This window comes from Danio rerio, chromosome 16 (genome assembly GCF_049306965.1).
Source record: "Danio rerio strain Tuebingen ecotype United States chromosome 16, GRCz12tu, whole genome shotgun sequence".
Taxonomy (NCBI): domain Eukaryota; kingdom Metazoa; phylum Chordata; class Actinopteri; order Cypriniformes; family Danionidae; genus Danio; species Danio rerio.
In genome coordinates this window covers 50,110,001-50,134,035 of record NC_133191.1, presented here as the reverse complement: position 1 = coordinate 50,134,035, position 24,035 = coordinate 50,110,001, and the positions used below count along the sequence as shown (strand labels likewise).

At 37.6% G+C, this 24,035-nt stretch overlaps 1 protein-coding gene and 1 long non-coding RNA gene across 49 annotated transcripts in view; one reads left to right on the top strand and one right to left on the bottom strand.

Moving 5' to 3' along the window:
* LOC141378322 (uncharacterized) overlaps positions 1-4,351 on the top strand; it is a 32,067-nt gene extending 27,716 nt beyond the window's left edge. Inside the window, exons 2-3 of the long non-coding RNA XR_012392535.1 lie at positions 2,357-2,914; positions 3,458-4,351. This is a non-coding gene — a long non-coding RNA (uncharacterized lncRNA). The remainder of the gene's footprint in view (positions 1-2,356; positions 2,915-3,457) is intronic.
* Positions 1-24,035, bottom strand: part of syngap1b (synaptic Ras GTPase activating protein 1b) — a 242,814-nt gene that overhangs the window by 24,502 nt on the left and 194,277 nt on the right. For 12 of the 48 annotated variants that reach the window (XR_012391298.1, NM_001326467.1, XM_068213845.2 and 9 more), the window contains exons 16-19: positions 21,414-21,989; positions 17,087-17,527; positions 12,591-12,767; positions 5,383-5,594 (exon numbers count right to left, since the gene is read on the bottom strand). Coding sequence is in view for 47 of the 48 variants with exons in the window: in NM_001326467.1 (NP_001313396.1) it covers positions 5,383-5,594; positions 12,591-12,767; positions 17,087-17,527; positions 21,414-21,989 (1,406 nt within the window). In the remaining variant the exon portion in view is untranslated. Of the gene's footprint in view, positions 1-2,788; positions 2,866-5,382; positions 5,595-12,590; positions 12,768-17,086; positions 17,528-21,413; positions 21,990-24,035 lie in introns of those variants that run through there. The other 36 variants (XM_073924455.1, XM_073924465.1, XM_073924442.1 and 33 more) reach the window with 10 other exon arrangements.

Below are 24,035 nucleotides of genomic sequence, written 5' to 3'. Positions count from 1 at the left end.
TGTTTGTTAATACATTACAAGTTATTTACAGGGTTTCTACAGGTTTCATCAAGTCAAATTTAAGACTTTTTAAGACCTTATTAAGACGTTTTAAAGACCATTTTAAGAACATAATGAATTAAATCAGACGTACACTAGGCTAAACGCTAAAGACTTTTTTAATGGTCAAGATAAAAGTGTTAAAAAGCATTAAAAACAAAAGTAATTGTAAGCAAGATAATTAATGCATATTAATAAGTAATTATAGTTAATAAATAAATGTTTCTTAAAACTTTTATTGAAATATATTGTTAGGGATTGGATAGCTGTTGACCCGATTGGATATATAGCTTTACATGGACACAGGAAAATTAAGACCTGTTTAAAATGATTTAAGACCTACAACACAATATTTCAGTGGATTTAAGACTTTTCAAGGCCTAAAAGTAGATTTTTGAAATTTAAGAAATGTTAAGACTTTTTAAGACGCCGCAGAATCCCTGTACTGTATTTAGAGAATTACATAATTGCAAACTTTATATTATAAGAGTGTTTCCTGAACAGCTTTAACAATGGAAATAACTATCACTACTACACTACCTGACAAAAGTCTTGTTGTCGATCCTTGTTGTAAGAGCAACAAATAATAACTTGACTTCTAGTTGATCATTTGGAAAAGTGGCAGAAGGTAGAGTTTTCTGATGAATCATCTGTTGAACTGCATCCTAATCATCACAAATACTGCAGAAGACCTATTAGAACTTGGATGGACCCAAGATTCTCACAGAATCAGTCAAGTTTGGTGAAGGAAAAATCATGGTTTGGGGTTACATTCAGTATGGGGGCATGCGAGAGATCTGCAAAGTGAATGGCAACATTAATAGTCTGAGGTATCAAGTCATTTGTGCTGCCCATTACATTGCAAACCACAAACAAGGCAAACTTTTCAGCAGGATAGCGCTCCTTCTTCAGCCCCCACATCAAAGTTCCTGAAAGCAAAGAAGGTCAAGGTGCTCCTGGATTGGCCAGCCCAGTCACCACACTTGAATATTATTGGGCATGTCTGGGGTAAGATGAAGGAGGAGGTTTTGAAGATGAATCCAAAGGATCTTGATGAACTCTGGGAGTCCTGCAAGAATGCTTTCTTTACTATTTCAGATGACTTTATTAATTATTTTTATTTTTTATTTTTATTAAAGTTATTTGAGTCATTGCAGAGATGTATGGATGCAGTCCTCCAAGCTCATTGGAGTCATACACAATATTCATTCAGTTTCCACTGCAGCATGATTTTATATTGTATCCTGTACATTATTTCTGTTAAGTGACAAGACTTTTGTCTAAGCAAAGTCAGACCTTACTGTCCAAAGTAAAAATCAAGGCATGATCATATTTTATTTTGGGAAAATAAACGTAATTTAGAGGCCTTTGCCTTTCATAAAAGCCACTTCTGATACCAAATGACCAACTAGAAGTCAAGTTATTATTTGTTGTTCCTAAAACCTGGATAAGCGAGACTTTTGTCAGGTAATGTATATAAATAAACACTTTGGTTGACAAATGGCCTAAATGATCAAACTATCCTAATGAATAATAATGTCTCATAATTTAGACACCCTCATCTTACTCTTAAATCTGTAGGACTTTCTCGCGACTGTGTTATTTTATATGATTTGAGTTAAGTTTTAGTAAAATGTCTGTCATTTTAATTAGTTATTGTTTTAATTTTTAATTATTAAAATTAATCAAATGTTTATTGTTATACTTTTTTCACATTAGTTTCATTGTTTTTAAATATTTAATTTCATTTCATTCATTCATTAATTTTCTTTTTAGCTAAGTCCCTTTATTAATCTGGGGTCGCCACAGCGGAATAAACTGCCAACTTATCCAGCATTTGTTTTACACAGCGGACGCTCTTCCAGCTGCAACTGGGAAACATCCATAAACACTCATTCACACACACTCATACACTACGGCCAAATTTAGCTTACCCAATTCACCTGTAGCATATGTTTTTGAACTTGTGAGGGAAACTAACCACCCGGAGGAAACCCACACGAACAAGGTTGAGAACATGCAAACTCCACACAGAAATGCCAACTGACCCAGCCGGGGCTCGAAACAGCGGCCTTCTTCCTGTGAGGCAATTGTGCTACCCACTGCGCCACCGTGCTGCCCTAATTTAATTTAATTTCAATTATAACTAAATTTATTCCATGCAACAACTAAATGTTTTCAATGTTTTGTCTGTAACTCAAAAATTTACGGTTATTTGGTGTTTTTATGTTGTCTTTTAAACAGCTTGACACTTTTTATTTATTGAATTATTAATGAATTATTATTGATTTGTTTTCCATTTGTGTTCCACTCATAGATGAAAAGTATACAGGTCTGGAATGAGATAAGGGTAACCAAACCATCACATATTTTTCAATCAACAGATGAACAATCCTTGTCAGAGCTTTTAAAATAGTGACTTTTCTTTCTGAACCATATTTGTAATGGATACAGCAATTTCTCTTTTCAGCTTATGCTAAAATGATTAAACAAAAGCTTTTTTTTTTTTTTTTGGAGCTTCATATGGTTATAGTTGAACCACTGAAGTGACGTGCAATGTTTTTGGTCCCTTTTTTGCACTTTCTGAACAACATTTGCAAAGGATACAGTGATTTTTCACTGATGACACTTCCTTAAAATGACAGAAAGGTTCTGGAAACATACGACTGCCTCCATGACAAACAAATCCTGCTCAGTTCATTCCAGCAATATATTGCACCGAAACACGTCAAGGAAAGAAGAGACTCGATGATTTCAATTTTTTTATGCTCTTAAACCCCGGGTCTCCCTTCACCATCTGAGTGTCTTCACTCCATCTCTTCATTCCTAGAATTGGATTGAAACAGCAATGTACACTGTGACACACAAATATGAGGTAAATGCTGCATTACAGGAAGTTACATCATACTTTCATCAACCAATGGGTGGGGGTGATGTCGTTTATAACAGTGAACACATATATTGGGTCTCTGTAGAGTCACAATGAACCCGAATAACATACAGTAATAAAAATGATGAAATGAAACAAAACAGCAACAACAACAGAAAGCAAATGAGCCCAGTTCATCAATAAAAAGTAGCTTAGTGGTGACAAAAACACAGCAGTTACAACACTGAGAAGTCCATGTTTGGCATAATTCAACATAAAAAGGCTGATTATATAAAAAACGAACCCTTTTAAACTGTACAAAGCATATACTGTATACAACGACCCAATAATGTTTGGACGTGTGTCAGTTTGAATGTTAAAATGATTTTGTAATACACATCTGCAATAAATACAGACAAAAATACCATATATATATATATATATATATATATATATATATATATATATATATATATATATATATGTGTGTGTGTGTGTGTGTGTGTGTGTGTGTGTGTGTGTGTGTGTGTGTTTTCTCTTTTACTTCAGGTCGTCAGGGTCCATCCAAAGACAATAGAATACACAAGACATGTCACTTGCATTGTTTTGAATGGTGATGAATGTAATGCTCAATATGGCGAATGAAGCCCTGCTTTCTAGTACAGGATCCACTCATTGATCACTAAAGACTGACGATTCCCGTGAAGGGGCTTGGACCAGACGTGTGATTCTGCAGATTTTGTGAGATTCGAACGCTTAGAAATCAAACTAAAGAGACAGATGTTTAATTTTATTGGTGATTCCTAATTTGAAGTTTAATCATAAGCTTGGCAAGCAATTTTGGAGAATTTGATGTTTCCCATTTAAACAGAACACCCAAGCATACTCTCCCAGAGGCGTTTCAAAGATGGTCGCGAGTGAAACGACTTGCCTTAAAAGGACTTTGGTTTAGTATAGTATGGCCAATGCAAAATATTTTCATCTGGACCTAACACAGCTGAAGAGAAGACATTGGGGTTTACGGTTTTTTTTTTTTACATTTGTTTTTTTAAACAAAAGCTTTGTTTGGAGCTTCATATGGTTACTGTTGAACTATTAAAGGGGCGGTCCAGAATGTAATTTTAAGGCTTGGCTGTGTTTATAAGATGCAAAGCAATGTGTGCTTATGTTTCACTTGAAGGAAATCATGTTATTTTTCTATAAATCTCACTTTGATTATATACAGCTACTCAGCTAACATGAAAACGACTGATATATTTTCTAGTTCCTCTGAAAGGCCCACCCTCAAGTGACTCTGATTGGTCATCGTCATAATAAGCTGCGATTCGCGAATCAGCTCCACATCACGCCCGTACAAGCACACAAGTTTCTGTTGTGTAAACAGTCAGTCAACCTCCTGCCTGCTCTCTAAAATAAAATCTGACAAGTGTCTGTAACGAGTGAAAATGGGGTGCGGCTCCTTTAAAAGAGATTCATATAGCCGTATATATGGCTATTACACGATCATAATACACTGTGATATAGCCTGGGTCGTTAGTTCATTGCATTGTTTTCTCACTACAATCAATCCGCTCCATAGGGCAGAGACAGTCTCATTCAGGAGATCTTGGACTGATTGATTTGGCGCGGATGCGAGCGCAACTGCTGGATATATGCCAAACAAACCATGCTAACGGGGGAAAGGAGACAGATTCCGAAACAAACGTCTATGTGCAAAAGCACCGTAAGATTGTATTTGCACACAACTGACAGACAGTCGCAGCACGCAGCTCTGGCTCGATCTGTCAGGCATCAAGGCAGCACTGTACACTGACCCGAGCGTCTCGCACGCTGGCCCCGGGCTATCGGGCAGTCCTTATTGTCGAGCCCTGAAGGTTTAAGCTCTGTTGATGGGTCTCCTGCGTCTGCACAGTTCAACGAGCACTTTAACAAGCGTGTTTTTTCCCGCTTGGCAAGCCAAGCTGACGTGACATGGGGGCGTGGCAGCATCGACGATTCTATTTTTTGATTCGATAATCGAAATGGAGGATAAATTTCAATCGATTTCTGTTTAATGTTAATGTTAAGCTTATTAATTCTGATATTGTAGTTAATACTTAACAAGTATTCGTCACGACTTAACAAGCAAACTAATAAGCAGTTGCTATTCAAGCCTTCAGGTTGATGTCAACAGAAGGACGGACACTTCAAATGCGGAAGCAAATGCTCAGGTTTTGATTGAAGATTACCAACACAGACGGCTTTCTTTCAGTGGATTAACTTGCACGGATAAATTATTCACCTCAAGAATAACAATGTGAGCTAGCAAAATAAGTAAGTTTTCATTTCAAGCACACTATCCCTTAAAATGTCCAAATACCTTTCACGGCCACTATTTATATAGAGAATTGCATAAGGGAACGCAAGGAAATACACAGTGAGTGCGCTCACGTGAGAATCGCCCTTTCTCCAGGCTGCTTTTTTTCTCAAATTACCTGTCAATAATTCCTTTAATTTGGTTGTCTTTCTCCATCTGCTGCTGTCGGAGTCTCCTCTCGCTGTCGTCCAGTCGGCTCTGATACTGCAGCAGGATTTTATTGGTCTGCTGCTCCTGAGTTAACAGCCTCCTCTCGTACTCTTCCAACTTGCGGTGGGACATCATCAGACGCTCCTTCAGTGAGTGGATCTCCTCCTCATACTCGCGCACCTGCGGCCGGAAGAGAGAAAAAGACGACAGACTTTCAGCAGAGCAGATGCTACGGTAACACTTTACAATAAGGTTGTTTTAGTTAATGCATTTGCTAACATGAATAAACAATAAGCAATACATTATTACAGTATTTATTCATGTTAGTTTACATTAGTTAATGAAGAATTCATGTTAACTCACGATGCATTAACTAATGTTAGCAAGCATGAATTTGCATTTTAATAAGGCATTTGCAAATGTTGAACTATGATTCATAAATACTCTACAACTTTTGTCCATACTTAGTTCAAGTTAGTAAAAACATTAACTAAAGTAACCTTATTGTAAAGTGTAACTGATACTGCACTACCTGACAAGTCTTATGGTCTATCCAAGTTTAGGAACAACAAATAATAACTTGACTTCTAGTTGATCATTTGGTATCAGAAGTGGCCTATATGAAAGGCAAAGGCCTCTAGATTACGCTTATTTTCCCAAAATAAAATATGATCATGCCTTGATTTTTAATGATTTAATTAGGACAGTAAGATCTGACTTTGCTTAATCAAAAGTCTTGTCACTTAACAGAAATAATGTACAGTATAGAATATAAAGTCATGCTGCAGTGGAAACAGAATGAATATTGTGTACGACTCCCATGAGCTTCCATACATCTCTGCAAGACTCAAATAACTTATTAATAAAGTCATCTGGAATGGTAAAGAAAGCCTTCTTGCAGGACTCTCAGAGTTCATCAACATTCTCTGGATTCACCTTCAATGCCTCCTCCTTCATCTTACCCCAAACATACTCAATAATGTTCATGTCTGGTGAATGGGCTGGCCAATCTTGGAGCACCCTGACCTTCTTTGCTTTCAGGAACTTTGATGTGGAGGCTGAGGTATGAGAAGGAGCGCTATCCTGATGAAAAATTTGACCTCTCTTGTGGTTTGTAATGTAATGGGCAGTGTCTTGATACTTCAGGCTGTTGATGTTGCCATCCACTTTGCAGATCTCTGAATGTAACCCCAAACCATAATTTTTCCTTTACCAAACTTGACTGATTTCTGTAAGAATCTTGAGTCCAATAGGTTATCTGGAGTATTTGTGATGACTGGGGTGCAGTACAACAGAAATTCATCAGAAAAATGAGCCTTCTGCCACTTTTCCAAATAATCATCTAGAAGTCAAGTTATTATGTGTTGCTCTTACAACTGGGATTGATGACAAGACTTTTGTCAGGCAGTGTATTGACCTTGAGACTTCTGCTGTCATTCACTTTCATTGATATTTAGATGTTAAAAACAGCTCATTATGCTGCTTGATGACATTTTTTCATGATATTATTTTCCTTTCTATGTATAGTCATGAACACACTTCTGTTTGTAGAGCAAGTAGTTGACCGTTTTCTGCAGTTTATTATTCCTAGTCATTTCTCCCATACGCAACTGAATGGAAACTTCTAAAACAATCGATAAGTCAATACTCTCGTCTTTATGCTTTTACTGAGACATTCTGGTGATTAAGCAACTCAGAGTGAATTATTAAAAAAGACATTTAATTAAAATAGTACAAAGAATAATGACGAAAACAATGTTATCACAGCTTATGCGATCCTTTTAAGCATTGCTGAGTGACTAACTAAAAGTAAATAATACATAATTATACATAAATAATTTTAACAAAATAAAAGGTTAAAGCTTTAAAGGTATTCAAGTATAAAATGAATCATTTGTGAAAAATATAATTAACATGATGGTATCCACCAAATAGTTATATATAGTTATAATAGTATATATATACACACACACACACACACACACACACATATATATATATATATATATATATATATATATATATATATATATATATATATATATATATATAAAATTAGGTGACACGGTGGCGCAGTAGGTAGTGCTGTCGCCTCACAGCAAGAAGATTGATTAATAGATTAATAAAGTGACTAAGCTGAAAAAAATAAATGAAGAAATGAATAGATGAATAAAATAATTTTAAATAATGGCACATGGAATATGTGATCAAAGTAGACAATAGTTTTGAGAGAATAATTTAAAACTACTTGTAGTGTTCAGTGCTGCTGTAAGAATATTTTAAAAACAGATTTTTTAAATAAAATATTATATAGAAATATAATATATTAAAAGAATTTAATTAAATTAAAGTTAAAAATAACAACATTTTCTAAATAACAGTAAAAATGAAACCATTTAACTTACAATAATTTATACAAATACAAAGATATTAATAATTAAATTACTTTAAAAACACTTCCAAATTATTTAAAAACCTAAAGAAAACAAGTCAAATGCAATTATGAGATGAGTTTTTCACATAGTAATGCACTAAATGTGTAGTGTAGTGACTAATCAAAATATGAAAAAGTATTAATAAAATAAAGTATTAAATCAGCAGTATAAGTATTTAGTGTAGCAGTGGGTGGCACTCTTGCCTCACAGCAAGAAGGTCGCTGGTTCAAGCCTCAGCTGGGTCAGTTGGCATTTCTATGTGGAGTTTGCATGTTCTTCCCATCTTGACATGGGTTTCCTTCGGGTGCTCCAGTTTTCCCCACAAAGACAGTGGTACAGGTGAATTGGGTAAGCTAAATTGTTTGTGTGTGAATTTAAGTGTACAGGTGTTTCCCAGTGATGAGTAGCAGTTGGAAGGGCATCCGCTGCATAAAACATATGCTGGATAAGTTGGCGGTTCTTTCCGCTGTGGCAACCCCAGATTAGTAAAGGGACTAAGCCGAAAAGAAAATGAATGAATAAATTGAAGAAATGAAAAGATAATTACCAAAAAAATTATGAAAAGTAAAAAAATAATCATGTTTTAATTTAAAGTAAAATAATTAATTAACACAATATTGTCCATTAAAATTACATTCATGAAAAGTAAAAACTAATGTTTTAAAGTAAAAAAAAAAGTACTTTAAAATAGTTACAAATTTTAAATAAAAATATTATCTATTAAAATACTTTGACAACATTGAAAATATGATTCTAAATATAATTAAAATATGCAAAAAACGAGAAATGAGGACAATAGATGTCAAAACAATTCCTGTGCGCATATACAGTATACACACACTGTATACAGTACATACACTAAAAATGCTGGCTTCCACACAATTCCTTCCTATCCCAACACAAATCAATTAGGTTAACGTAATACTTTGTACAAATTGGAGTGGATTAAGCATAAATCAATTAAGTTGTCCCCCAAAAAACTTGAGAATTGTGAGGTTTCAACTCATTTTAAATAAATAGTTTAAACAAGCAGCAAGTTTTTTTTTTTTTTTTTTTTTGCAAATCAGTGTGTCTTCTCCAGTAATTAGTGATTTTTTTGACTTTGTACAAAATTGCTTAACTTTATATCTCCATAATGTTTTCCCCCAAGAACTGTGTCAATCATACATAAAAACATTTCCTACTCTACTGTAGCTGTCAATGCAAATGAACAAACTGTCCTCGCAAACCACATGGGAATGACATAATGTACCAAAAGCTGCTGAATTATAGCTGATTTTAATGGCAGATTTTTGAAACCGAGTCTGTCCATTAATAGACACCCAGAAAAAAAAATGTGCCACACAAACTTCCAGACGGTGAAACAGAGGGTCAAGATCAGCCAGTACGCTCTGACAGAAAGCCCCTGCTGCTCCTCAAGTCTGTTTCCCGCATACGGCTCTTCATTCTCATTTGATATTTAAATAATGCATAAATGAGGCACCATCTGTCGGAGAGGTGAAAGACTTCAGATGCATTTCATTGACACACGAGTGTAAGGCACAACTGCACACTGTCGACTCAGTGTCTTTTTGCTGCGTTTACACGAGGACAGAGGAGGAATCCAGTAAACAAACTGTCTGAAATTCACCCCAAAGTGATTCTAATTCAAAGCTCACCACGTTCAGTCCTCTAATGCTCGAACCATATGTGTTATACAGTTGAAGTCACAATTATTAGCCCTCCTGTGAATTTTCTTTTTAAATATTTCTCAAACAATGATTAATGGAGCAAGGAATTTTTCACAGTATTTCCTAAAATATTTTTTCTTCTAAAAAGTCTTTTTTTCGGCTAGAATGACACTTTTAAAAATAATTTTAAGGTCAATATTATAATAATAGTTCCTTACATTTATACAGCGCTTTTCTGGACACTCAAAAGTGCTGTAAACAATTTTTTTTCCCTCATCCACTACCAGTGTGCAGCATCCACCTGGATGTCACGACGACAGCCATATTGCGGCACACCACACACTAGGTAATTGGTGGAGAGGAGACATGAAGCCAACTATGATATGGGGATGGTTAGAATGTCATGATGGACAGAGGCTAGAGGGCAAATTTGGCCAGAATGCCAGGGTTAAACCCCTACTCTTTTTTGAAGAACATCCTGGGATTTTTAACGACTACAGAGAGTGTCAGGACCTCACCCACATAGCAAAATTTCTCTGGCCCAGCTCTGGCCCACACAACCAGGTTTTGCTTGGCCCACATGCCGCAGTGAATTACGGTACATGACTGGACCAAATCTGGCTTCCAGACAAGGGCCAAACACAGACCATATCTGGGCCAAGTCTCAGCCAAGTTAATAACTCATTACTGGGCCTGAACTGGGCCAGATAGGTTGGTGTGTCACGATTGCAATGAAATTGATAAACCCATGGAGTGATGCGCTTTAGGCACACTATGGGCACGCTTTTTCTCAAAGTGACCTGATTGGTAGAATTTTTTTTCTTTACTCAAAAATGATTTTAGTGTATTTTAAATGTGGGTCAAGACTGGCCAAGCTCAAATAGCCCACTTATCACATTTTTAAATCTGGGCCAAATACTACGTTTTTCATCTGGCCCAAATCTTGTGTGCCGCCTTAAAGACGGTGCCACCTCTGCCAAACCCTGGCCATGTTTGGCCCACATGCTGTATGCCAGTGCCGGATGAATGCCTGTTGTGCCAGCTTTATGCCAAATCTGGGCCAGAATTCTTTGCTACTAGGGCAGTTTAATGTCTTATCTAACAGACGGTGCTCACTGAGCAGTATAGAGACCCCATCAATATACTGGGGTGTTAGGACCCACACAGACCACAAGTTGAGCGCCCCCTGCTGGTCTCTCTAACACCACTTCCGGCATCAACCTAGCTTTCCCATATGGTCTCCCATCCAGATACTGACCGTGAAGCTTTGTTACCTTCAGTGAGTGATCATGTGAGAGTTGCAGAGAGCTATGTAGCTGCCAGCAAGATTCAGCATTCAAATGTTCTGAGCAATAAAAAATATTTGAATTCCCTTAAACATGCACTTTTAAAGGAACACTACACCTTTAGCCTCAGAACTTTGTTGATGTAGCATGGCTGCAGCAGGCACAACAAAATAGTACACAGCACCTAAAACATACTGTAGTTTCCAGCACCAAGCCCCACATTTGCACTGTCAGTTAAAATCCGATGTCAGCAGGGTTCTAATAAGTCTTAAAATGTCTTAAATTAAAAAAATACAAATTTAGACCTTAAAAAGTCTTACATTCACTGAAATATTGACTTGTACGCTGCAAAAAAAAAAAAAAAGATTTTCTTAAGAGTAAAATTCCTAAATCAAGAAGCATTTTCTAGACAAGTAAAAATCATCAACTTGTTTTCAGACAAAAAAAATAAAAAAGTCCAAATCCAGTGAGTTTTTCCTTAAAACACTCAAATAATCTTTTTTGGTTTGAAACAAGATTATTTTGCTTACCCCATTGGCAGATTACATTGCTTGTTTTAAGAACAATCTGTTAATTTTGACTCATTATTTCTAGAAACAAGACAATGGCTGTCCTCGGAAGAACAAACTCAGGAGACCGCGAGGGCAGAGAACGCGTCCTTTGAGAAATGGGATGCTGCGTTCTTCCTGATGGTCATGTGACCTTCACGCGTTTTAAATGGAAATTATTTAAACATTACAGCATTCATACAACGATTTATTATTTCCCCCCTCTTCAAAATATATACTTTGCATAAAAACATTATAAATATACTCTGCACAATATAAATAAAACAAATTTTAATACGAATTTCAGCAAACAAACAACCCTTAATGTGTTTATTCCTTTATTAAGATATTCATGTTAATAGTTGCTTTCACCGTTTCATTTAGGGAAACTCCTGAGGTAAATAAGTGATATCTCTGAACTTTAATAATAAATCTAAATAAAATGCTGCGCTTCCCATCTCCAGCCGCAATGACTTCTGGGACTTCCAGAGCGAGTTCGGTGCTCAAGTCTGCATCGGTGCGTCCTCGATATCATGCCATCCGGAAAGTTTCACGCTTCCTCCGTACTTGCGGTCTTGAGTATTGGAACTGAACTTAGGCAGCTGATGATGACGTTGCACGAGAACGCAAGACCGCTGAAGAACACATATTGAGAAACAGCCAATGATTTTTACCTGTCTAGAAAATGCTTCTTGATTTAGGAACTGTTAAGATATTTGGACTAGAAACAAGATGAAAACTCTAGGTAAGAAAAGCTATTTTTTTGCAGTGTATGTCTGAAATTTCCTTTATAATGGTTTTAAAAAGGTGTTAAAGTCTTGAATGTGACATTGTGAAACCTGCAAAAACGCTGTCATTTTATCATCGGAATGACAGAATAGTTCCTAGACATATCAACATTAATTTACTGTTGGTTTCAATACACAATGTAACTACAGAAGAGCGAAGCTTTAAATTATCCCAACTTTACTTTTCATTTGTAAGCAAGATGCTAATGGTCTAATCCGATTCAATGATTTATGCTAATCTAAGCTATCAATGCTCTCGCCAGACCTGAAAGGTCAGCTGAATGAATTAAAAAATTGTAAACTCAACTGTTGTGACTTAAAATAATTTAAAAAAAAGAATATTTCCTCCTAAAAAAAGTGAACGGTTCCTTTAAGTATACCAGCATTAGTCCAAATATAATAAATCCAGTGCACAGAGCTATGGTTAGTTGAGTAAAAGAGAAACACACCCGGTCCAGACGGGACTCGTCCATGCTCTTGGAGTACTCCTTCAGCTTGAACTCTTCTCTGTCGATGCGGGAACTCTCTATGTCAGCAGAAAGATGGGGCATGTTGGAGACCCAGGCGACCGTCCGCTCAGAGGCAGGGGTCTGCGGGTTCAGGGTGGATGGAGATTGTGAAGAGCCCTGAGGAATACAGCAAAACATCATGAGAGTGTGGAAACTCACATTTGGGTGGCATTTTTGGTGTGAATTGTTTTTGAAGCTGCATTTATTGGATTCAAATTGCATTAAAACTGTAATTTTGTGACATAAAAATGAGTTTTATATTTCAATATGTTTTAAAAGATAATTTAGTGCTGTGATTAAATCTTCAGTGCTGTGTGCTATTTCAGAAACCATCCTAATTTGATGATTTGGTGCTCAAGGTAAATGTTTAATTATTAATGTTCAAAACATTATTAATATATCCGCAACATGATTTCTTTTTTGTAAAATTTAATAAGCATTTAAAGAATTGTGATTAGGGAAAATTTCAGAAGAGCTGCAGGTATACATTCATTCCTTTTCCTTTGGCTTAGTGTCTATTTCAGAGGTTACGTCACCAGAATGTACCGCAGAATATTCCAGCATATCTTTTAGGCAGCTGATGCCCTTCCAGCTGCAACCCAGTATTGGGAAACACTCATACACATTCATTCACACACACACACACACACACACACACACACAAACACACAAACACACAAACACACACACACACACACAGTACACACTACAAACAATTTAGTTTATTAAATTCTCCTGTACTGCATGTCTTTGGACTGTGGGGGAAGCCGGAGCACCCAGAGGAAACTCAAACCAACACAGTGTGAACATGCGAACTCTGCAAAGAAATGCCAACTGGCCCTGCCGGGAATCGAACCATCGACCTTCTTGCTGTGAGGTGACAGTGCTAATCACTGAGCCACCGAGCTGCATTTGAAATGTAAATCTTAGGTAAAATTGAAGGCTTTGCTGACAATTCTTTTTATTGATTTAAATAAACAATGTTAAAATACACTTCAAGAAATTTGGCAGAATTTTTGCGAGCAATCTACATATGTGCCAAACAATAAAACATTTTATTATTAAAGTATTATTATTATTTATTTAGCAGCTGTATTTGTGACATATTTAAGGTGTACAAGTGTGATATTCTCAGCAAAATCCTAAATGTTTTTTTTATATTTAAAAAAGGGGAATCATTTGTGAATATTGTGTTTTTAAAAAGATATTACTAATTAAATGTCTTTAATAAATGACAAAATCCATGTGTGATATACTTAAAGAGTAGTTTCACCTTTTTCACTGTACAAGCTCAGGATAAATTGTGGTGTATTATTTTGCTAACTGTAATAATTCATCATTTAAGGCATTTAAGTTTGATTTGCTCATCTAATAATCTTCATTGCTTTGTCAAAAATATTACATACACTATAAACATTTCCTAAAATTACATTCAAACAAATAAACACAATCTAATGGCTTTATAACTTTGAGAATCACAATAGTTGTTTTTCATTGTCTTTCCATCACAAATGACTTGAAAAGGAGTTCACACACACACATAGCTGAAGCAACACTCAGCACAACTAGACAAAAAAACAGAGAGTACGGTTGGGCGATTAATCAAAGATGACTTTCATACACATTTTGTCAGTAGAGCCAGATCTAGTAAACCTGCACATGCTTTCAAATGGAGCAGCATTTACTACACAAAGCCGTAGCTCACTGACAAGCTATGCAGAAAAAGGTTTCAAAATGGAAATCCTGATTTAATTACATGGTTTCAGCTACATTCATTCTTCCATGGAGGGGCGCCACACTAAAATCCATTCCCACCACGGCTACATTACAGCTTCTCATTCAAAACCTTTAGTTTTTGCAGTTTTTCTTTTTTAATAGCGGGTTGTAATAAACACACATTAAAATGTACTGACTGACAGGGCTGTGCGCTGCGTGAGGCCAGCAAACACGATGTAGCTCTTAGTTTCGATGAACACATTTCCATAATTATACTATATTTATAGATAAAGGTCTAGTGCTCTGCATACAATCACTTTATCTTGCTGGAGTTTATAGCCGCTTCACTTTACTATATTATTTACTATATCACTTTACTATAATATTTCTAGCAAATTTAATAAATGTTGGAGAGATGCTTGTTGTATAAACGCTCTAAATCACACTTAAGCAGTGTTTATTTAAGAGTGCACAAGAAAATCTTCGCTTGAGCAGGGTAAATTTGAGGGCGTGCTAGAAGTTTTGTGTACGAACAATAAAAATTGTTGCGCAAGCAAAGAGATTCGCATGCTCGTATTACATGAATAATAATACTGCGCCCACAACATTTTGAAATAACGTCATAGGTAGAAGATGTTTTAAAGGCTGGCACAACAGCTGGGAAAAATCTTAGAGAGGCAACACTGAATGACATTGAGATAATCATTCTGTGTTGTCGTTTGCGTCGCTTCTCAATGTAAAGTAAATGTTGCATTTGAAAAGGTCACATGTTTTTACTCTTCTCTTTACTCACTTCATAACAACATTTGAGTGTCTGAAATAAATCCTTCTGAGATGATTGAACGCAACCTCACTGCAATAGCAATAATTTTGTGGCTAATTCGTACTAATTTGTACAATCTCGTTTGTATGTCTTAGTTCTTAGTTTCATGGCATGCCTTTTTAAAAATCATAAAAATTATTTTGCCACATTTCTGAAAATATGTTAAATAGTTAAATTTCCTTGTGAGATCGGGCTGGATAATTCAATAGTTGTGTGATTATTACTCATGCTGAATCAATGAGAACAGTTAAATTCTCAGTTTAAAAGGACACAGGGGCTGCGTCCCAAATCACTTCCAAACTATATAGCAGTGGCCCCTTAACCACCGGGCTGCAAACCGGCATGGATCAATTGGTACCGTCCCCACAGGAAATCATGAATGATTTCCGTTTTGGTTATCATCTGAACGACCTTTATTTTGAAAAGTCTTCTTTTTTTTTTTTTCTAAATTACCGCATTCTCTCGCTTACATCTCGTTCACTTAAGCTCCAAAATTAAACCCACAGGCAGCAAAATGAGTAAGAAAGTCATCTTTGGAAATTTTCTTTGCTAAGGGGAAAAGGCCCAGTGAAGAACCTGCAAACTGCCAAGGAATAGATCAGCAGCTAATTTGTCAACAAAGCAGGTGAATCCAGCATGTCTGTGCAAGAAGATCAACAGCTGGAGATTGCAAATGACGGCAGCCTTTAAGGGGCAGCTCGCATATTGCTTCTTTTCTAGAGTTTGCGCATTCGTTATTTCCAATTAAGTTGAGCGGCTTAAGGCTGATTTACGTTCACAAGTCACGTGACATGAGCTGACCAAATTAGCTTTAGCTTGTATCGTATATAAACGTTTCGATGAACTAATAATCTCAGACAAACACAGAGCACCAAAACACTGCAGTGCTTTGTCATTTCCTCCATAAGTAAAACTTGTATCAGCAATGTTTTGTCAGCTTGTCATCCTCTGAGAAAGCGGTCGATGGTCGCCTAGCAACCTACGAACCACCGCCTCTGGTCAACGGTAAAATTGGAAGCGTTGATCGGTCTGTAGTGATAAAAAGGTTATGGACCACTGCTATATAGTACTTAAAAACAGTATGCAAGCTGAGTAGTATGTATTCAAAAAACAGTACGCAAGAAGAATGATCTATTACTACTGGCAAGATTCTAAAGTGCAGATCCGAGGGATGCCACGCTACCCCATAATGCACAGTGAGAGAGTTCATGAATGTGAGTGAATTGACGTAACTGATGTCGGTAGGTCACGAGATACTTACAAATGGCGGATGTAGTACGTCTGAATTCCACATTCATACTTTTATAACCGTCATGTAGTAAATTCAAATGTAGTACATATTTGAGAAGTAGGCGATATTGGACGCAGCCAAGGATTATAATGACATTACCTCGGTTTCATCGGCCAACCTGATTTCAGCAAGTAGTACATGTTCCTGGATTAACATCCTGAAACTACATTCCAATCAGCCAATCAGACTTGAGGGGCAAGTTTACAGTTTATGTGAAGTTTAGGCTTACAGTTAGGTTGATGCTGTTCTACATGATTGTTATCCAACTATTATTCCCCTGATTTGGGGAAGTACTTACAGTTATGGTTGGGTTTAGGGGTAGGGAATAGGTATGGATTACTTTTTCAAATAATAAAGATGTTCCAGGATCAGCATAGATGTTAATCCAGGATTGCATCATACTTGGCAAAATCATTTTTGAGTTTCATCATGGGTGTTTGGCCCTTTTAAAGAGCGCCTTCTAGTATTCAGAGGAGATTTACTACTGATCACACAACCATGCTTCCCTGACAAGATGTGCATGACAATCGCAGCTGTGATCAATTACATCTCATTTTGATTAATCACCCAGCACAAGACAGTAGGAATGGTTTATGATTTGAACACCTGTTTGCTCATGGTAGGCTTGAGCAGATGCTGTTGCTGGACCTGCTGCCGTTCCTGATGTGATTTGGACTGCTGCGTGGACTGCGGCGTTCCACCCTGAGAGCCCTGGGATCCCTGACTCTCCCTGGTGGAGCTCTGTTGATGCGGCAGGCCGGGTGGGGTGCTGTCTTTGACAGACAGCTGCTGCCGAGGGCCCTGCTGCCGGCCCCCGAAGCCAGACTCCGGGGACTGGAGCAGGTTTCCGCTCTGCGGCCTGGTTTTGGACGCAGGGGCACCAGCGGCAGAGCTCACAGAAAGCTGATGTGAGGGTTGTGATTTCATGCGCTGCGTGGGAGGAGCCATGGAGCTTTGACGAACAGGTTGAACAGTGGAAGGAGGAGTGGCGAGAGATGAATGAGATGTGCCAGTCTGCGATGCCATGCCTGCCATCTGCTGCTGCTCCTAGTCACAAGACACATGCTTAAATAACATCCACCATTTCTGACACTCATATATAAATCAGCTTGGCTCATTTGTCAGCATTAGGTATTGGCTTGAAAAGAAAACTAAGCAAACAATGAATCCTTCCTGTAAAACAGTACCAGGAGTATTGTCACATTTCAAATTACAGTATAAACGATACATATTTTTGTAGGCCAACCTGAATTTAGCAATAAAATGCAATGTAACGAACACAAAAACTGTTAACTTCAAACCTTATTTAAAGGGATAGTTCACTCATAAACACGAATTTACTGACCATTTATTCAATTTCATGAAGTTCCAAAGCTTTATGAGTTGTTGAACACAAATGAAAATATTATAAAGAAGAATATTGAAAACCTGTAACCATTGACATTCATAGTAGAAAAAACGATATACTATGGAAGTCAATAGCCGCATTTCCACTGTCAGGCCAGTGCGAGCCAGGGCTTTTATCGGGCTGAACCGGGCTAATCGCCCGGGAGGTTAAGCAGCAGTGAGGATATATATATATATAGCACCTTTTTATAAACGCATCGGGGAAAACTGCAAATACAAAATGTGTTTTATGTCCTCAAACAAGTGTTTGTTTTTTATAACGTGGTAAAATAAAAAAAAATTAAGTTTTAATACATTTAGAGCTTTATTAGTGGATATATATATATATATATATATATATATATATATATATATATATATATATATATATATATATATATATATGCAAATGTATATTAAAATATCAGAAATAAGTTTAAAAATCATATCACCATTATTGAAAAAATCTATCGCGATATATATTAATATCAAATTATTGTCCAGCCCTAGGTTACCTTTTTCCTTTTCACTTTCAAAATATCTTCTCATTTGTTCAACACAACAGTGAAACTCAAACAGGTTTTGAACAAGTGGAGTAAATTATTATAAATTTTTTGAGTAAACTATCTCTTTTCATTTTTTTTTCTCCAAAATCCACTCTAATGCCAACTTTAGCATTAGAGTGTCCAATTTTACATTTGATTATATACAATATAAAGGTCTTCAAGAGCTACTTTGTGGCTTTTTATTATGATGCTACCATTTGTTTCAACAGTGCAACCACATCAGTGAAATTACAGCAATATTTTGAGTGCAAAAAATGCCCATGGTTCATTGTCAATAGTGTTGTATAAAGAACAGCTCACACAGAACACACTTTCAAACCAACCAGCTTTTCTGTTGCTCAGAGCAGTGAATTCGCATGACCAACGTGAACATGAGCAAAATCTAAGTGTGAACTTTATCGTCCTCATGTGAATGGAAAAGAGATCTGCTATTAGGAGATGTGAAAGGAAAAACCCCCCTCCCCCTCAAGAGGCGCATTAGCATCTTATGCTAGAAGATGTGGTTTTTTTGGTTCTTATTAAAGGTTCGGTTCACCCATAAAGTACATTTCTGTTATTAATTTCTCACCCTCAGTTTGTTACAATCCCAAAAGACCTTTGTTCATCTTCAGAACACAAATCAGGTCCCTAGACATTCAAAGTCCAATAAACAAACCAAACACATGGTCAAAACAGTCCATGTGTCTTCAGTGGTTCAACTGTAAATACACCGGTGCATTAACTACAGGTCAATAAATGTATTGCCATTAGAGTCAGCAGCGCAACACACAAGTATTGCATTGCCTGTAGTAAACATGCACCCTGATCTGAAACAAAAGACATTGCAGAACAAAGTTTTTTGCAGTATTTTTATCACACAAAAGTGTTTACAGGGCTTTGTATAATTACAGCTTAACCACTGAAGTTACATAGACTGTTTTGACAATGTTTTGGTTCCTTTTCTGAACCATGGTTGATGAAGGAGCTCCCACATTTCATCTAGAATGTCTTAATTTGTGTTTTAAAGACGAGGGGATTGGAATGACATGAGGATGAGTAATTAACTAACTGTGAACTAGTGAACTAATCCTTTAATGCACCTGTCTTCCATGCTTAGTGAGTAGAACCAGACGGTTAACACTGGTGCCATGACTCAAATGGGAGTGAGGATTGAGGGGTAAATGTAATGGAGTACAGCTAGCAAAAGCTGTGTTAGTAAACTTCACTACTCTGGCCTCAATAGTCACGTTAGGGGCTTTCACACCAGTTAGTAAGAGGAACATAGTAGTAGAACTAAATTCTTTTCAGGCCATTTTCTCGGTTGCTACTCTGACTGGAAGTCAGCGACCTTATTGTCAAATGTGGCATTGAATAAAACTGACCACTGGAGGATGGAGGGTGCCGTGGTTGGAGCTAGGTTTACCTTTTGATGCCATGCTAACAGATATACAAGTGCACATTCCACAAACACTGGTTTCTATTTGCTGGTTAGACTCTACAATGGTAGTTCCTATTTATCAGTGTAAAGTCTAACCAGCATATAGGAACTATTTACTGGTTATACTGGATACTAAACTAGATCATATTTGCTGGTTAGACTACACACTGGTAGTCACTATTCGCTTTGTATGCTGTAAGCTCTAACCAGCAAATATGAACTACCTCAACAATTATTGTTCCTATTTCTTGGGTAGACCCTACACTTGTAGTTCCTATTTATCAATGTAGGGTCTGACCAGAAATTAGGAACTACCCGTTTAGAGGCTATCCCGCATATAGGAACTACTAGTATAGGGTCTAATCAGCACTGGTAGTGTGTTGCCTCTTTCATTTCATCTGCACAGGCTCTGAAAAAATAAATAAATAAAACAACACTGGACAAATTAAATCACTTTTATGAACCCTTGGAGTTGGATCCATTTCTTTGTCTTTTTTTTTTAACAACATCCCGGACGAGCCCCCACTTTATGTTAGATCCTTGACCCTAGACCAGGGTCGTAACAAGTGCTAACCAACTATTTGCTGTATAAGTGTTATATCCTATCTGCTGATCCCATCTCATGTCTAGGGTCTTCCTATTTGCTGATTAGACCCTAAACCAAAGTATGAACTAATTAAGTTCCCTCACAGGCATTCCTAGTTCTTGTGGACTACTTCTGCCAATAGTTCTAGGAATTACAAAAAGTTCCTGCAATGAGAGCCTCTATCAAGTCTGAAACCAGTGGACCTGTTAGTGCACCTGCATAGTTAGTTCCAAGGTTTAGTGCTGTCATCTGAATGTCATCTAACGTTTAGGTGGATGTGTGCAATGGACTAGTAGTAAACCTGACATCATGGAGTCAGGAGGTGAACTTGCAATTGATGCTAAAGACGGTTTTTTAGCACCTTGTTAGTTCACTTGACTCCCATGCCGGAAACACTACTTCACTTAAACTATGACCCAGAATGGAGTGAGATTTATGGAGGTGAGTGTAATGGAGTAGTAGGAGCTGTGTGGGTAAACCTCACTTCCCTACCCTAAAGAGGTGAACAAGCGACTGATATTAAAGGCTGCAGTAAATGGGACCACACCTTAAGTCACAGGTGTCAAACTCAGTTCCCGGGGGGCCGCAGTTCAGAACAGTTTAGTTCCAACCCTAATTAAACACACATGATCTAACTAATTAAATCCTTTATGCTGATGATACACGGCTCATCCTTTTGGGCAATGCTGCCGGGCAATTTTGCAGAGCAATGCAGCAGTATTGTCTCTGTAGCCTGTTGCCGTAATAAGTTACCCTGTGTCTCATCCGGTTGCCCATTTATGGCATAATTTCCCAAAGTTGCCCAGCATCATTGCTAAATAAGCTGCCCTGTGTATCATCAGCATTAGGCTTGTTTAAAACCTACAGGTGAGTGTGTTGAAGCAGGGTTGGAACTACACTGTGTAGAGGCAGCGGCCGTCCAGGAACAGAATTTGACATCCTTGCCTCAAGTCAAAGCAATTTAAAACAAGCAAATACCTGCATGTGCATGGAGATCTGTCGTCGCCCGTAGTCGCTCTGGTTATGACGGCTGTAGTCGTCGCTGTAGCTGTGAGAATGAATAATACTTGGCTGGCCCAGATGAGGGCCGGGTCTGAGGGTGGAGAGGTCCTCACTTCGGGAGAAACCACCATGTGCAAACTGTGGGATATAAGTAGGGTGAGAACCGTCCGGCTCTGGGGCCAGCAGGAGCGGAGGAGGAGGCTGAGCTCGACTGTGCTGGTGGTGAAGCTGCGGTCCGTCAGCAGCGAGGTGGAACAGAGGGTTCTGGAAGGACAGGGGAAAGCGGAGGGCGGCGGCCTGCTGCTGCTGCTGCTGGGACAGGGAGTCGGTAGTGGTTCCCATCTGGCTCAGCTGGCTCAACCTCAGACCCCCGGACATACTGGAACCGCCAGATCCGGCCGACATACGTCCTCCGGCTCGCAGCTGACCTCCGAGGCCTCCACCCAAGCCTGCGAGCCCACCGTAGCTGCCGAGGCCAGCAATCGAGGCCTGGGAAGAGTTGAGCATGTCCCCCATAGACTGCAGGTTAGAGACGCTGTTCATTCTGGAATCCTGGAGGTCCATCATAGAAACATTTTCATTAACACCCTACAACCTATGGCTGAGAACGCTGCAGATACCTGCCGTGCGCAGCAGTTGGGGGAGGATGTGTATGTGTAACGTGAAGGTTAAAGGGAATAATTCACCCAGAAAATAAATTTCTGTCATTATTTACTCTATTTTTATTTATATTTATTTATATTTTATTTTATTATTTACTCTATTTTATTATTTAGTAATACTTATTTCAGTAAACCTGTTTACTTATTTTACAGTTTAAATGGATTAATTTTTTCTTTTCATTTAATTACATTTTTGTACAGTATTGTATTTTATAACTTATTTTAAATGTTATTTTTGTTTAATAAATGTTGGCGTAGGTACATAAGTACATTCTGAAATAATATATAGGTTAATATCCTGTACTGTTCACTGGGTTTTGTAATATAATTAACATTAATAAAAACAAAGAAGAAAAAAAAAGTGTTTACATACTGATTAAGTTTCTTATTTTATATTGATTATGCACTGTATATGGCAGGGGTGCCCAAACTTGTTCCTGGAGGGCCGGTGTCTTGCATATTTTAGTTCCAATCCCAATTAAACACACCTGAACCAGCTAATATAAGTCTCTTTAAGTGTGTTGAAGAAAGTTGGAGCTAAACTATGCAGAACACCAGCCCTACAGGACCCAGTGTGGGTCTCCCTGGTCTATAGAGTCGACCAGATATGTAATTTTCAAGTTATATTCTGTAAAGGACAATAAAATGTAAATGCGAAAAATTATTTTTAAAAACATTTATTCCTTGTATTAGTGTGATATTTTTTTCAATTTAACTGTTGTTATGCAGTTTGTAAATATGTAAATACATTAATGTATAATTATCAAAAGCTTTTAACATTTAAAGGGGACTAAAACACTATTAAAGGTGCTGTAAGTAAATTTTCAACTCTTCTTAAGCATAAAAAATACCATAAGATGTTTGCTGATATTTAAGAGTCATGCCAAGTGAACATTCTTGTTTATCTGAAAAACAATGCTAAAATCAGAAATTCTGCTTTGAAATTTGAGTTACATGCCGTAACGTCTGTCTTCGTTATGGTAATTTTAACCTGCCCAATGCCAGTTTAGCCAATTATATTTCAGCACCCTGGCATGCCTTGATGGAAAACAGTGTATTTCATTTATTAATTTAAAAAGGCTCTCGAAGCATGCATCTGTGACTAAAATACGACCTTCGATGGACAGTAGCAGCCTCCAAAATGAGACACAGATTCAGAGTTTCACATGATGTTATTAAATAGCAAATAATATAAATACTACCAAAGTAAACATTAGGTGAGCGGGTTACATTGTAACTCCCACGTCCTAACAACATGCTTCGTGACGAGATGATGATAAGCTATGATAAGCAATTTGTTTGCTTGCACCAGATGAAACACAACTAAATACAGTATTAAAGGGCCATGACACCCCCCACTTTCGGTTAAAGTGTACTTCAGAATTATTTCAAAAGATGCATGATTAAAGTGCGTGGAGCTCCGCGAGCATCGGGCAGGAGTGGGCGTGGCCAGCAGGGGAGAACGTGAGCGAACGAAGCTAGCTTACAAAATGAGACAAACCGCAAGGAGACGCATGAGTTTATAGTTTACAAAGTTAAAATGCAAAGAAATGAACAGTGATTTATTGCCCTGCTACATTTGTTATTCGTAATTTCATATACACATAACCACAATTTATATAATTATAAAGATGAGTGTGTTCACGTAAACCCTATAAATGAGGACTTCTCCTTCAATCCCTGTATCCAGCAGACTCAGTGCAGCAGGTCTCCTGACCTGTCTATTTTAACCGTTAGCCCTGCTGGTAATCTGGAGGATTTAGGCAAACACAGCAGCACGGCGATGTGTCTGAATGTGAACGAACTCCTGATAAAAGACAGCGTCCGCCATTTTCTAATTCTCATGCTGCTCTCCCGACAAAAATGCTAGCAGCACACACACAGCTTTGCTGTATGATCGGCCCTGACAAGATCGCGGGGGAAAACATGCAACAAA